General features: G+C 41.4%; 1 protein-coding gene across 8 annotated transcripts in view; it reads right to left on the bottom strand.

Moving 5' to 3' along the window:
• Positions 1-16,922, bottom strand: part of USH2A (usherin) — a 1,078,291-nt gene that overhangs the window by 805,334 nt on the left and 256,035 nt on the right. For all 8 annotated transcript variants that reach the window (XM_068232882.1, XM_068232881.1, XM_068232884.1 and 5 more), the window contains 3 exons: positions 10,370-10,624; positions 8,883-9,055; positions 5,076-5,220 (listed from right to left, as the gene is read on the bottom strand). In XM_068232882.1, coding sequence (XP_068088983.1) covers positions 5,076-5,220; positions 8,883-9,055; positions 10,370-10,624 — 573 coding nt within the window. The remainder of the gene's footprint in view (positions 1-5,075; positions 5,221-8,882; positions 9,056-10,369; positions 10,625-16,922) is intronic.

The raw sequence follows: 16,922 nt of genomic DNA on the forward strand, positions 1-16,922 counted from the left end.
AGACTATGAATGCATTTTGCAGGAATGGATTTTTTGCAGGAACAGATCTTTTGCAGATAATGATCTTTTGAATGTGTATGGGCATCTTTGTGTGCAGCATCTTGCAAAGATTTTATCTGATGGGGAGTGCAGCTCCATAGAATAGACTGTGTAGGTATGGCTCTCATACTACATGGAAGGGGGTAAAATTGGTCTGTGATCTTGCCTTTTCCAAAGACTTTTATCTCAAGTGTGTATGAACCATAAGTCTAGCTGACAAAACATTGTGCAAGTGAGTAGGGAGGCTGGCTGGTAATCTTACTATTTTAACAGTTAAACTGCCTTTCAGGAAATGCTTTTGAAAACAAAGAAAACCCCCAAGAATCCCCTATGAGGAGATGGACTAGTCCGAAGCCTGTCCGTTATGTCCGATTTTAACGGCTTACTTTTTGCGCTTGAGTGGTTCTTTAACCTCCCTAGCAGTATTGACAGATATATATGTCCATACAAAACATGCTATGAACAGTATAAACATGCATGCACATCAATACTCTCCTGTAGTGTATACTAGACCCTTGCTTGACACATTTTGGCAAGTTACAGGAAAAAAAAGGTTATAAAAATTAATTTTATCACTTTTTGCAGAGAAATCCTGGGGAAAGTGATTGCCAGGGAGGTTAAACAGTGTTGTTCGCAAAGTAATTTTTGCATCGAAAATGGCATTTTCGTTTTCGAGAAATTTATGGGCAAAAATACAATGAATTCTCCCAATATGGTGAGAATTTTCTGCAAAGTGAAAAATCATTCATTTTACAGCAAAAACATGAAAAATCTGTATTTTTACCGCAGTTAACTCCTTCCCAACCGCCTAATGCCGATAGGCATCGGGAGGGTGGGTGCGTTCTACGGCAGCGCTGTAATGGGGACAGCCCTGTCATTTGGCTGTCCTCTGGAGCGGCTCACTACACGATCCCCTCTTATAGACTGATGCCTTTGAAAGGGGATCACCCTGATTGGACCTGGGGGGGGGGGAGAGGGGAAAAATAGTCCATATTATAAAAAAAAACAGCCTGCGTCAGCGATCAGAGCCCACCAACAGAAACTCTGTTGGTGGCCTGAAAAGGGGGGCAGATTCATTTGGGTGCCAAGTTGTATGGCCGTGCAGCACACTGTTAAAGCGGCAGTGTGCTGAATTGTAAAACATAGCCTGGTCTCTACGGGAGGTGTAAGCCTGTGGTCCTCAAGTGGATAAAAAAGTTATAACAAAATGATTTTCAATAGTATTTGAAGTTGAATTTAAGATTATTTTCGCGAAATAAATGTGAAAACAATGTCAGCATTTTCGCTCATCACTGCTCTTAAAAGTAGATTGGTGCTGCTTTAGTCTTTTGGGAATTTAAAGTGTACCTGTAGTGAAAAAAAGTGCCCCTGGGGGTAATAACCTTAGGAGGGGGAAGCCCCTGGATCCTTAAAGGGAACCTGAACTGAGTAAAATTTAAAATAAACACATAAGGTAGCTTCAAATGAACATTACATAGTTACCTCGCCATCAGTTCCTCTCAGAAGCTCACCATTTTCTTCTGACAATGATCCCTTCTAGTTCTGACAACATTTTTTTCAGAACTAAAATATATCAGTTGCTGTCAGTTATATACCAGCTGCTCTCAGTTATAGCTGTTAGGACATCTGATGTGCCAGGTAATGTCCATATTTCCTTATGGCTCAAGTGGGCGCTGCTACAGTTTAACAGTGTGCTGACCAGGAAGCTGTTATGGGGTAATGGCCATTTTCAAAATGGAGGACGGAGAATTCCCTTGATCACAGTGGCCAAACAGGATGCGGGAGAGGAGAAAGAGATTGACGAGTAGACTACATGGGAGGTAAGTATGACTTGTGTATGTTTATTTTGACTTTTAATTTTCAGTTCAGGTCTTCTTTAACCTCCTTAGCGGTAACCCCGTGTGTGACACGGGGTAAGCCGCCGGAGGGTGCCGCTCAGGCCCTGCTGGGCTGATTTAAAAAAAATTTTTTTTTGCTGGACACAGCTAGCACTTTGCTAGCTGCGCCAGCACCCCGATCGCCGCCGCGCGCCCGATCGCCGCTATCCATGCGGCGCGCGCGCCCCCCCCAGACCCCTGCGCTGCCTGGCCAATCAGTGCCAGGCAGCGCCAAGGGGTGGATCGGGTCTCCCAATGACGTCCCGACGTCGCTGACGTCGGTGACGTCATCCCGCCCCGTCGCCATGGCGACGGGGGAAGCCCTCCAGGAAATCCCGTTCTTTGAACGGGATTTCCTGATCGCCTATCGCCGGAGGCGATCGGCGGGGCTGGGGGGATGCCGCTGAGCAGCGGCTATCATGTAGCGAGCCCTGGGCTCGCTACATGATTTAAAAAAAAAATTTTTAAAAAAAACTGCTGCGCTGCCCCCTGGCGGTATTTTTCATACCGCCAAGGGGGTTAAGAGGCTTCCCTAGTCTTCCTCTGCGTGCCCACTCCAGTGTTATGACCCACGAAAAAAAGGGCTTCTTAGCAGCTTGCGCAGGTGCATTAGCACTGGCCTGCTTGACTTTCTTTGGAAAAAGCTGGGGCCGATCAGGTCTGCGCTCCTGTGCAGACTTGATCGGGTTTAGCTCTTTCCTCCGGAGTGGGAGCCTGAGTGGGACGATGTTATTGCCCCTGCACATGGAGGCCACACTTCGTGGGTGCCAGTGCTCGATCGGGGCTGCAGAGGAGGATGGGGAAAGCCTCTTTAGGATCCAGAGGTTTCCCTCTCCCAAGATAAGTATCAAGAACAGTGCATTACACACATCCTGGCCTGGGTTTGCTTTAATACCATTAAATAATATTTTTTCTAGTTTAGTTTACAGCCAGATAAGACTTTTTAAGCACTAATTGCACTTCTTTGCAACCTTGTCAACAAGACTCTGTTTGGAGTACTATTGCAATAAGATTGTCCACAGACACTCATCATACTGAAAGAGGCATTAGTTGCATGTAGCAGGAAACTGTTACTCATTGTTGATGTTTAAATTCAAAACATTGTTCCCAACTCAGCTGAACACCTCACTTCAGCACCATTCAGCACTGAACCTGCGGACAGCGTCAGGGAGAGTTCATTTATCTGTACTTCACGCAGGCTTTCTCGTGACGTTATACTTCCTTCTTCAAAAGCCGAAAGGAGGAAGTATCAGAGTTACAGTACATGAAATGTGTTGTGAAGCGCAAATAAGTGCCCTCCCCCTGAACCTGTCCGCAAGTTCAGTGCTAAATGGTGCTGAAGTGTGCTGTTCAAGTGAAACTGGAACATTGTTCCGAATCTGATCACCAACACTCGTCATTTTCAACACCTAGACTGATTCAGTGACCTGACCGCAAAACAATAATCAGACTTGACTACAGATAATAGATATGTCAGATAGCAGAGACATTAAAGATCTAGTCCAGGCTCATGGTTTTTTTTTTTGCATGGAAAATATCATCATTTGCAATGTACATTGTTTATCATTACATTTTTATTTTAGTTTTTGTTTTTTGACCACCTGGCTGAGCGGGTTTGAAAGTACCAGTCTTACCTTGTGTTTGAAAGCTGAGAAACCTAACTAACATTTTTACTGTTTGAAGTGAATGGTGAAAGTGCTAGGCCCTTATTCAATTTACTTTTTTCTCCTAAGTTTTCTCCTAAGAGATAAGTTTTCTTCTTCTTTCAAAATAATTTTTCAGAACTCTGCAATTGAAAAAATTACCAAAAAGTTGGTGAAAACTTGCTGTCAAAATTATTTTCTTGCTTGCTGGTGGCTTAACATGCATTTTATTCATAAGGTGTTAAAATGCCTCTTAGGAGGAAACTTGGGAAAAAAAGTTCATTGAATATGGGCATCAATTTGTTAGCTCTCATACACCTTTTACCTATATACCTTTTTTATCTGTTCCTTCCACCCAGAAATGTTTACCTGTCATGATTTTTGTGGATTGTAATAAGTTGTCCCTGAGAGTTACACTACAGACTGATTTAAAGAGGAACTACAGTGAAAATAACGTAATAAAAATTATTATTTTTTATTATTAAAATTATATTTATTTTTATATTTTTACAATAATTATGTATAAATGATTTAGTCAGTGTTTGCCCATTGTAAAATATTTTAAATCCCTAATTTACATTCTGACATTTATCACATGGTGACATTTTTACTGCTGGCAGGTGATGTAGCTGCTGCTTGCTGTTTTAGCAGTTGGAAACAGCTGTAAACAGCTATTTCCCGCAATGCAACAAGGTTCACAGACAGGAAACTGCCAGGAGTACCATGGTCCCTCAGAGTTTCTTGTGGGAGGGGTTTCACCACAATATCAGTCATACAGCGCCCCCTGATGGTCTGTTTGTGAAAAGGAATAGATTTCTCGGTACTTATCCGTTAGCCGGGCGCATCCGGCAGGTGGCGACAAAACTCCACCAGTTACATCTTTCCCTACTATCCATGTCGGCCTGGAGGGGGAATAGTAATTAGCGCCACCTGCCGGCCGGATGCGCCCAGCTAACGGATAAGTACCGATTTCTCATGTAAAAGGGGGTATCAGCTACTGATTGGGATAAAGTTCAATTCTTGGTCGGAGTTCCTCTTTTAGTCCAACTACAGAGAAAGTGGGCCAAATGCAGTAAATTTTTTCTACATGTTTTCGCCTAGGTGATATTTTGACACCTTGTCAAGAAAATGCCTTTTAAGCCACTAGCAAGCAAGAAAATACTTAGAATAATTTTGACAGCCCCTTTTCACCTACTTATTATTACTTTTCAAATGCAGAGTGCTGAAAAGTTGTTGTTTTTTAAATAAAAAGATGAAAAATTATCTGGTTGGAGAAAACTGAGAAGAAAAAGTGAGTTAAATAAGGGTTCTTAACCCTTACAATGAGGAAGCGGAACACAGCCTAGTTGTATATAGGATTAGGACTGTATGTACACGTATTTGTACATCCTGTCACATGCCAGTATAGGTACCCTTTCAGGTCTGGCGAATCTTACTGACCAATCACCAATATAGTTTTAATGTAAGAGATGTACTATGTTTCAAAATCTTTGAAGGATAAATAGAGTTCTCTTACCTGCTGCCAATGTTTTTCCAAATGCAGGATCGCTAGTTACACAGCCCACCTTATTGCACAGAGTGACAGTGAAGGCATAATCAAGATAAGGCTCCAAACCTCCTGCTTCATAAAACAATTCACTACTCTCTGCGACATAGATTACCTGGAGAAATGAAAACATGGTTTACTTATCAATATGATCTGTCTTTTACAGAACTGTTACAGTGGACATTTTGATCTTCTGCTACCCGTACAGTCACTCAGGCAACGTCTTACGTACCACGGTCTGCTATTTCCTGCCTGCTGGTGGTAGTACTGAGTTGGACTGCCCTGCATTTCCACTATCCACCAGCAGGTGGCTGTTTCATGATTTTGTCACCCTTGACTTCCGTCATCGCCAGCAGGTGACCTTTTATTAACTATATGGACAAGGACTTGCAGTTCCCATTGTAGCCTGTGAGTGGTTCAGTAGCCTTTGTTGCAGACACACACAAACAACTGCATCCTGTTACTGATTGCATGCACCATTTAACCCTCCTGGCGGTTAATTGTTTTTGCCAAATAGGCAAAAATCCTTTTTTTTTCATTTTTTTTTTGTTTCATGTAAAGCTACCAGAGTGGTAGCTACATGAAACACCACTAGAGGGCGCATGTGTCCCTCTAGTGCGATAGTCACCGGCATCAATAGCAAACAGGGGAACGCGTATATAACGCGCTCCCCTGTTTGGCTTCTCCTGTGGCCATGGCGACGATCGGAATGACGTCATGGACGTCAGCCGACGTCCTGACGTCAGACGCCTCCGATCCAGCCCATAGCGCTGCCCGGAACTCATTGGTCCGGGCAGCGCAGGGCTCTGGCGGGGGGCCCTCTTGCGCCGCTGCGTGCGGGCAATCACCGCAGAGCGGCGGCGATCAAGCTGTACCCGCGGCTAGCAAAGTGCTAGCTGCGCGTACAGCACTTTGAATGGAGTGATTCGCCCCACCAGAAGCAGAGATATCCTCCTGCTCGGCATATCCCGAGCTCAGCTTGGGCTTACCGCCAGGAAGGTTAAGAACTGCCTCTAAATCCTGATAGTTGGCAGAACTTTGCTACTCTCAGGCATGAGTATTCTAGACACTCCTGTTCCTGTTACCTAATCCTGATCTGATTACCCTGTTGCTGGACCTATATCTTGCCTTGCCTTGAGTCTGCTTATGCTTGCTACCTTGTACTACGCCTGCATCTCATAATCTGCTACCTAACCTTGTTGTTGCCTCCTGTACTGCTGCCTGTTGTATATTTGTATGTATATTTTGTGTAGATTATTTAAATAGTTAGTTAGTTAGCTTCTGGGACCCATTTGAACATTGTATTATTTTGGTTGATGGATCTTTGTATAGATCTTGCATTGAGTGATTGCATATTTTTGCATTTATGTTTGTATGCATGCTTTGCACCCAAAGTGTCCTGAAAATAAACACTTTTATTGCACCTTATTGCTAGTCTCTGTATCAGTTTAGCTGTATTCTGTGGTCATTCCGTGTTCCTCTGTTCATGCTCCTGACACAACCTCAGCAGAATGTATTCCTCAAAATACTTAAAGAGGATCTGTACTGTCCAATTTGTACAATAAAAAAACATACCAACTGAGTCACTGTGATCTCCTGGGTCCTTCTTTGCAGTTTCCGCCGCTCCCCGCCGCTGCCTGGCTATTAATCACCAGTTTTAGGCAGTGTTTACAAACAAAAAACATGGCTGCTAACCAGGAAGTGATGTATGTGTAAATGTATATATATATATACATAGATACAAAAACACACATACACTAAAATGTGTGTGTGTGTGTGTGTGTGTGTGTGTGTGTGTGTGTGTGTATGTATGTATGTATATATATATGTTACAGTATACTACAAGTTTTTGCACTCCAGTATACTACAAGTTTCTGCACTGCCTGTCCACCTGTGACAGGCAGCTCCCTTCCCCCTCAGCCTCACAGACTGCATCACAGACAAGCTGAAACTGAAAGCAGGGACACTGTCTGTGAGGAATGAACAAAGCATGCAGAGCCTGGAAGGGGCGTGCATAACTTCTCCCTATTACAGCAGAGCCAGTGCATTCCTCCCTGGATCAACAAAGCTTGACAGAGAAAAGAAGATTATATATATAACAGAGACACTGCAACTAGAAAAGGCTGCAGTAATCCAGACCACATTAGAACAGGTATAGGAACTTATAAGATTGAAGAAATAAAGCTGAACATTTTGTTACACAGTCTCTTTAAAGTCAAAACTTTTTGTCATAAATGTCATTTTTCAATATCTGTCAGCAGCAAAGAGCTCACAGAGTTTGTGTCATTCCAACATTCCAATCAAAATTTAGCAATTTCCAGTTGAAAGTCAGAATTCTGAAAAGTTATGCAAAATTTCACTTGCGTCATGCGAACGTTTTTTTTCACATACTGTATTTTTTGGACTCTAAGACTCACTTTTTCTTCTCCAAAAGTGGAGGAAAAAAGTCATTGCGTCTTATAGTCCAAATGCAGGAAGTTCCTGATTTGTGAACGCTTGTCAATACGAACCTCCAACCCACCGCAATGTCGGGGACTCCCTGTACTGTACCTATGCAGAGGAGTACGCAGGGGGACAAACAGAGGACAGAGGGGGGCACAAAGGGGCATAGAGGAGGACACAAGGAGGACCGAGGGGGACACATGGGGGACACAGGAGGATACAAGGGGGACAGAGGAGGACACAGGGAGACACAAGGGGGCATAATCCACAAGATGCCCCTTTACCATCGATGCACCAGGTGTATAGTAGTATATATTTTTCCCCTGGTTTTTGCCCTCTAAATCTAGGTGCATTTTATGGTCAGGAGCATCTTATAGTCCGAAAAGTGATAACTGCCTACTGAGCATGCTTCAGGGACATGAAAACAACAGTTCTAAGGGAAAAAACAAACATTCTAAGTGAAAAAAGTAAGTAAACTTGTAACCTATTGTGAGTACTGTTTTCCTAAACATATTTGAAAATATATTCGCAATGAAGAGTTTTGTGATTTCACAATGCAACTTCATAATCAGAAAAATTTGGAATGCATTTGGGATTCTAAAAGAAATTTCACAATTTCATCAGATTTGGAATTTGGCAAGCGAGGAAGAGTTGCAAAGTCTGTTGATGAATGTCAAAGAGTGTAGGGGTCGATAGATCACTAGCAGATTCAATCAAAGTGAATCTGCTGGCAATATCGACCTATACATAGTCTATCTTTGGATTTTATTGTAACCTAGCAGCATGCTACTTCTGTTACTTTCACTATTGTGGTATATTGTTGTTATGGGTGAAAGCTATATTCTAACTTGACAAGTGATAATCGAAATCTGCTACAGCCATATGTAAACACGATTTGAACATTCCATCGATTTCTTGTAATCCATTCGTGATTTCACATCATTTTTGTGTAATTCTTACGTAATTAACTTTGGCAGTTAAAAGCAAAGCCCAATACATGCTATTGTCCCCAAAATTGCTATGTATGTTAAAGGAAATAGTGGGAATAGATTTTTAAAAAAACTAAAAGGTCTTTTTGAAAAAAATGTATGGAAGCTTTGCTATTAACCTGTAAAGGTGGCACAAAATGACGCAAAATAGGGAAATTACAGTTCCTGATTACATTTACAAATAAAATATTTTTTTTCAAGAATTTCGCATTATGATTTCACACCGTAATTGCAAATTACTTTGCTAAATTAGGATTATGCAAATGTCATGCTAATCACTAAACATGACATGCAGTAAGCACAATGCAGAGCTAACAAGGCGGACATGCAACAAACAGGATCTAACCTCGGAAGCAGCTCTTCCAGCATCTGATTTACCGACAACATTCTCATCCACTTGGTTGACTGTGTAACCCGTTACCTCTCCTCTGGTCATCTCATTGGAGGGTTTTTCCCATGATACATTTAACGCATGTGAAGACAAAGGAGACACTGAAGGTGGTGCCATGAAAATCGGTTCTGCAAAAATACAAAAAGATTGGAAAATGTATTTAGGCCGGAATACATTGTACTAAATATAGTGATTGATGCAAATGGAAAAAAATACATAAAATGATTACGGTTGTTGCCAATTTCCACCAAATGTTGTAAACTAATAACACACTTGTAATTTTGGGTGCAAGTAAAAATACACACTGATAGCTGAAAGGGGAACTTCAGCCTAAACAAACATACTGTCATCAAGTTACATTAGTTATGTTAAGTAGAATAGGTAGGTAATATAATCTCTTACCCACCCTGTTTTAAAAGAACAGGCAAATGTTTGTGATTCAAAGGGGCTGCCATCTTTGTCATGGGGGCTGCCATCTTTGTCATGGGGGCAGCCATCTTTTTGGTTGAAAGGAAGTGACAGGGAGCATAAGACACAGTTCCAACTGTCCTGTGTCTTGATCACCCCTCCCAGCTGCACACGCTAGGCTTCAAATGTCAAATTTAAAATGTAAGAAAAAAATAATTGCACCAAAACAGCAGAATGAGAGCAACAACATCAGAAATCCCATCATGTTTTGCACAGCATCAGGGGAAAAAAGCCCGGGCAGTTTTTTTCTGTGCAGCTAAAAATGAGGCTTGTATAAGAGAAACAAAGTTCTGATGCTGTGAAACTGTTAAAGAAACACCAGGCCTTTTCAGTGCTGCTGAGTCGATTTTTAGTCTGGAGGTTCACTTGAAAGTGAGGAAGAGTTAACACGTTGATGAATGTCGAAGAAAAAGAAACCACTAAATCTGGTCTGCTGCTTAATATCAAGAAATCTAATTATCTGCCCCAATAAATCCTCTGCAAAAAGATGGAGAGGATCTCCACAGATGGTGGCTAAGCTACAGCCAGGAAATGAAGAAACCCTTGCTACCTGGGAGGACATCTATGGCAAAACTGGACAAAATATTAAAGGCTAGAAACAAGTCTGCACCAAAAAAAGATCAGGATCATTAAAGCAATTGTCTTTCCAGTGGTAATGTCTGGCTGTGAAAGTTGGTCTACAAACAAGGCCATGGCTAGAACAAAAAATTATGGTTTTGAATTGTGGGCATGGAGAAAACTATTCAGGGTTCCCTGGAGTGCTAGAGAACCCAACTTTAACTCGCATACTGTGTTGTCCTATAAACCCAAAGTCAAGGTTACTGCTTATGTAACAAAAAGTAAGGAGTAGACTACACTATTTATATTTCGACCTCTTATGTAAGTAATTTCTGAGAATAATGTTCTGCGAAATAGTGTACCACCTACTTGGAATATCCCAAACTTTTTGGTCACCAAAAGTTTGAAATTCTTACCAGACTCTTCAGTTTTAAATGTCACCCAATCTGAAGCCACGCTGCCAGCCATATTGGTTGTCACGATGCAGAACTCATACTCTGTGTTCGGTTCCAGGTTACTGATTATTGCTTGGGTTACCGGTGGCTTTAACGCATTTTCATTTTCAGATTCCACTAGTGGTTGAGGATTGAGCCACCCGCTGGCATGAAAAACACGTCTCTCAATAGTCTGATGTACCCCTCTCATGTACAGGTCATGTCGTATAACAACTCCTATAAGAAATAATGCTTAGGTGTAAAATAAAACTATAGTGAAAGGAAAATATAAAATCGTTTGAGAACAGCATGAAGTACAGCATGAGGCATTATAGCAATGTTTGCTTATATTGTGCCTAAACTCAAGATGTCTATTTTTTTTGAAGAATGATTAGCTACCTACCAGTACCTTTAATTTAGAGTCCTTTTACACTTAATTAGTTGCTCTCAGTTATAACTAAAAGAAAACTGATTTTCAAAGTAATGTCCAGGTTTCCCTTTGGCACATATTCAACTCTGCGTGTTTTAACGGATACCTTTTTTGCAATACACTGCTATGGAAAAACCGCAAACCAACATGTACTAACACATCCTAACTAATGCACACTAACGCATGTTGTTGTTTTTTGCTTCAGATTCACTTTAAATAAGGCCCAGGGAATTTTCTAAGGATCTGTGCTGTGTGGACTCTCCAGCCCGCAGCACAGATCAGGTTCTAGTTTCCCCCACTTGGAGGATGTCCTGCTGCGGGGGGTCTGATCAACGGCGCTCTGGGTGGCCGAGCGGGGGGGCTAATTCCACTTATGACCTGCCGCCGCCTATCGGCGTTAGGTGGTCGTTAACTGGTTAAGAGGTAAAACGAATATATGAAATAGGCACCCTTTGCAGGTATTTTGGATGAATTCGCTGATTAGAGTCTCACACTTTGAACTTAGAATATTGAACCTTTTCACAATATTTTAATGGTCTGAGATTTTGATTTTGGGTTTCTCATAAGCTGTAAGCCATAATCATCAAAATTATAACAAATAAAGGCCTGAAATATCTCACTTTGCATGTAATAGGTCTATTTAATATATTTATAGAACGAAGTGTGCTTCAAACAACGTCTGCCTATTTAATAATATCTTGGTTTCACCTTTTAAGTTAAATCACTTTGTTAACTGTTTATGCCTACTTTAGCAGTTAATAGCAAATGCATGCTATCATCTCCAAAATTGCTATGTTTGTTAAGGGTATTGGTGGAAACAAGTTAAAAAGTAAAAACATTTTTTATAATCAGAAAAATGACAGCTTAAAAGTCATTTTTCCGCAGACTGGGAATCAGATATAGGAGAAGCGCTAGATGATACTACATGGCTAGAATGTATGGAAACATTATCTAAAGGAAGTCTATACAGCTCAGGGCTCGAAACCTCAATAAAGCTGCTCCATAGGGTCTACATGACACCACAAAAAATCCATAGATTTGACAATACTAAATACCCCCCAGTGTTACCGAGGTTGCCCAGACATAGGCTCCTTATATCACATATTCTGGACATGTCCAAAAGCATCCAAAATATGGAAAAAAAATTCATGCACTTATACGAAATGACTTTTGACCCTAAGATATTTTTTACTGGGCTACAAACCATTAGAGATTCCCTACGCCTTCCACAAACTAACGCAATACATTGCTTTAGCTGCAAAAATGCATATAGCCCATTTATGGCTCCAACCAGATCTGAGATATAGGCAAGTTTGTGAGAGAATTAACTATATTATGCAATGCGAACAACTGAACGCTAGAATTTCCGATCATTTTGACCACTTTACCACGGTATGGCAACCATGGCTGGACAAGGCATGTTCCAGAAGAGTCTCCAGATCCATACGAGAGGAGACCTAAGGATACAACATCCAAAGTAGCCTACACATAATCCTTCGATTAAACTATCGTTACCGACTCGACCTACATAAATACAGAAAGCATAGCTACCCAATATATACCCCGTCCCCTCCTGGGACGGTCTCCACCCTTGTAACATTAATGAACCCGACAACACTCACACTCCCCTAAACGGGATAGAGTGTCTCTCCATATAGCTCCCTAGTCTATGACTAATTAGGAGCTATCATCCTTTATGCCATAATTAAGCTTATTGTTTTATTGCTGATATTGTTATCTTCTTTACTTTTTCTTCTCTACTATATAATACAGTTATGTATCTTCAGTCTTCGAGCAACAATCTTCAGCTTTGTATTCCAACTTTGTAAGACATTTGCTAATGTTATCGCTACTTGATATATTCTGTTTATACAACATTCAATAAAAGTCTTTGAAACTAAAAGTCATTTTTCCTTTGCATTTTCAAAATTGATCAGCTCAAAAACTTCAGCGTCTTTTTGCAAAATTCCTTTTTTTTTTTTGTCTTATTCCCACTATTGCTTTATCATACATAGCGATTTTGGGGATTATAGCATGTATGGGGGATTCTAAGCACTAAAGTCGGCACAAAATGAAGTTAATTTTAAGCAAAATTTACTTGGAAAATTAACTATAATTTTCCCCAAAATTTCACATTTCTATTTTGCATTGTAATTGTGAATTACAATGCGAAATTACGATTATGCGAAATTCAAGCTCATCACTAGCAAAAATCCCAAAGATTCGTACATATGGCTGTGTAATTTTTACATAAACTGATATTAACCTCTAGCCGACCGCGTCACGCCGATGGGCGGGGCCGCAGCGGCAGCCCCAGGACCGCCTAACGCCTATCGGCATAAAGTCCTGGGGCTCTGTTTTGCAGGAGATCGCACACAGCGGAGCTCTGCCTTCAGTCTCCGAGCGGCAATCGCCGCTCAGGAGACTGTTAATCTAATTACTGGTACAGCGCTGCGATCTGCGGCAGTGCTGTACTGGGGACAGCCGTGTGAATTTACATATTAAAAAAAACTAAAATTTTATTAAAAAAGACAGCAAATATTTATTTATTAACAAACAAACAAACCTGGGGGTGATCAGACACCACCAAAAGAGAGCTCTGTTGGTGGGGGGAAAGGGGGGGGGGGAATCACTTGTGTGCTGTGTCGTGCGGCCCTGTAGCGAGGCCTTAAAGCTACAGTGGCCTATTTCACACAAAATGGCCTGGTCATTAGGGGGGTAAAGCCTGTGGTCCTGAAGAGGTTAATGCTGAATCAAGAGGATGCATATATAATTATTAATATTATTTTATAAAGCATACAGAAATGCATCTGGTCACTCTTTACTAAGCACGTTACTGAATTTATTAGGTTTTTTTTTTATGTTTGCGACCTTTAATTTACAACTTTTGTTTACTTCTGAACAAAAATAAACAGTTCTCCATTTAAAATGCTGGTACTGAGTGTCCCACTTATTAGGCAGCATTGATGACTCGAGCTTAAAGGGAACTGTAGTGAAAATAGCATAATGAATAAAATTGCTTATTGTTTACAATATCCGTTTCTAGGTTTTTTTAGTCAGTGTTTGCCCATTGTAAAATATTTCCTATCCCTGATTTACATTCTAACATCTATCAGGCCTTGTTCACATTGCATTCAGCTCGCGTGTCCGTCCGTAGTGGGCTTTTGTTTCCACGTTTTTTAAAGCGTTTTCCGGCGATTTTTGGCGCATTTGCTCGTTTTTGTGGGCGTTTTTGTAAGCGCTTTTGCAGAGTGCTTCTGTCTTTTGATCCGGAAAAAAATCCAGAAACAATAAATACAATGTATTTTTTTTTAAATGCTCACGCAATCGCTTGCCAAAGCGATTTTGTGAGCGTTTCGCATTTTTCCTATACCTTCTTGAGGCAAATCGCCTCAAAAATGGCCCAAGCACCGCTTTTCTAAGCGGATCGCAAACAAACTGCTCAGATATGAATCATTGCACAAGCGTTTTCAAGGCGATTTTGAAAATCACATGCGCTCAAATTTTTACAAAAACGCTTATAATGTGAACAAGGCCTCACTGGCGGTGACATCTTTAGTTCTGCCAGGTGGTCTGTACGAAATGTTCGTTATTGAGAATATTACGCTCAGACAGAGATATTGCTTGCTTGGCAGTTGGATAAAGTCATTATTGCCCACAATGCAACGAGGTTCACAGACAGCAAACTGTTAGCACCATGGGCATGACATCCCACTGTGGGAGGGGTTTTACCATAATATCAGCCACACAGACCCTCCTGGGAGAAAAGGTAAAGATTTATTGTGGGAAAGGTGGCATCATCTACCGATTGGAATGATTTTCAAGCCTGGGTTAAAGTTCCTCTTTAAGCTTCCTGCGTGATAACAGTGTTGCCACTGTAGGTGTCGCATGCTATGAAATGCAATCTCGGTTTTTTTTTAGTTTGCATAAGGAACTGATTAACGAGAGGAAATGCATTATATGATATTATTTTCCTGTGTCATCAGTAACTATTTGGAAAGGGTAGATTATCTATCCTAAAAGACTGAATCCTAATTAGCATTGATCCTGACACTAAAAATAATTGTCCTTGACAATCAAGCTGTAAAGAAAATATGATTATAAAGCTCCTTCTGATGCAGGGAGATGTCACAGACACGAGAGTGCTGAGGAATTTGCCCAAGAGCCCTGCAATGGAACGAGGGACAGAGAGGAAAACTTACCGTAGGTCAAAGGAGCATCATTTATCTAAAAAGGAGGCTAATTTGAGCCTTTTCTGTTAATTTTGTTAAAAAAGGAACAATTGCAAAAGGAGGCATGACTCATTATCGCAAATTATCCAGACTACGTACGTTTCTCTACTCTACGATGCTAAGGTCATTGTGTTTTATATTCTTGTTGCTTATGCCACTTCCAGTGGCCATTAAAGTGGGTTTTTATCCTTAGGACAAAAGTCTACTTAGAATAAGAATTGAGGTACCATATTTTCCGCCATATAAGACGCTCGGGAATATGAGATGCACCCAGATTTAGAGGGCAAAAACCAGGGGAGACATAGGGGACACAGGAGGACACATGGGGATACAGGAGACAAAGGGGACACATGGTAATACAGGAGGGCACATGGGGGACACAGGAGGAAACATGGGGCATACAAGAGGAGACATGGGGACACATGACACATGGGGGATACAGGAGAAGACATGGGGACACATGAGTGACACAGGGGAACACAGGAGGACACCATTTAAGGGATGGGCGCACCAGGTTTAGTATATATACAGTGGTTTGCAAAAGTATTCGGCCCCCTTGAAGTTTTCCACATTTTGTCACATTACTGCCACAAACATGAATCAATTTTATTGGAATTCCATGTGTAAGACCAATACAAAGTGGTGGTGCGATGCGATCAGCAGCAGCGCTGCACTGTGGACAGCCGTGTGACACGGCTGTCCCCCTGGGGGGCAAGAGAGAGATCGGCTCTCATAGGCAGAAGCCTATGACAGCCGATCGCCTGATTGGCTGGCTGGGGGGAGGGAGGGAGGGAGGGATTCCCCCCCCCAAAAAAAAAATAATAGAAGAAATTGTAAAAAATATTTTAAAAAATGAACATAAATATTGATTGATGGTGGGGGGGGGGGGGGGGTGCAATCAGTTGTGTACTGTGTTGTGCGGCCCTGCAGCTTGGCCTTAAAGCTGCAGTGGCCATTTTAATAATAATCAGCCTGGTCTTTAGGGGTGTTTACCACTGTGGTCATCAAGTGGTTAAAACATATAACAGGAAAACTAATACAATTAAGGGCATACTTTTATTTAACACATCTCGGAATTCTCCTTGAAACAGACTTTCAGAATGTATTTTCACACACCCTGTTGCATTAACAAAGATTATTGTATTAACTGGCTTATCCAAGAAGGAGCTCAGCCATAACATTATTGACCTTGAAGCTGTGGATACAGTTCATCTATTTTTCTAGATGCTGGATCATCCTTGACTATCATCTAAATTTACCTTAAAGGTCCATACACATGCTAGATTAAAGTTGGCTGAGGCAGTCATAATCAGTCATAATCTGACATGTGTACTGCAGCCCCGATTTACAACCATCACCTGGTGAGTGATCCGGCCAGGTGGATTAGCTCAGCCGAGCATCAGCCAATAGATTTGTACTCACTACTCTCCCCACCCACCATGTGACATCACCTCTGTGCCACTTTGTAGGCCCTCCACCCCCCACATTGCAACTGAACACATTGTCAGCCTGTAGGCTTACTATGTGTCTGTACTGCCACGGCCCAGCGATGTTGCCCAAAGGATCGGGCCCCAATCCGCGTCAGGCCCCATTAGTCCAGCATGTGTCCAGCATCAGTCCAGCACCTTACGTCTTGGCCAATGACAGAAATGTGAGTCATTAGGAAACAAGTGTGGATTATCTAGTAGTTTTAGCTGACAAGCTCTGCTGTGGGAAGAGAGCTTTGAATGTTCTTAAAAATCTCTTTATTAATAAGGAAGCTTGATTACCCTAAAACACATCAAAATCTGTATAATTTTGGTTTACTGTCCTTGAAAAAACTCTTTCTTGTGCATCAAAAACATAGATTTAGGTGCAAAACAAAATACAAACA

The sequence above is a fragment of the Hyperolius riggenbachi genome, chromosome 4 (genome assembly GCF_040937935.1).
Source record: "Hyperolius riggenbachi isolate aHypRig1 chromosome 4, aHypRig1.pri, whole genome shotgun sequence".
Taxonomy (NCBI): domain Eukaryota; kingdom Metazoa; phylum Chordata; class Amphibia; order Anura; family Hyperoliidae; genus Hyperolius; species Hyperolius riggenbachi.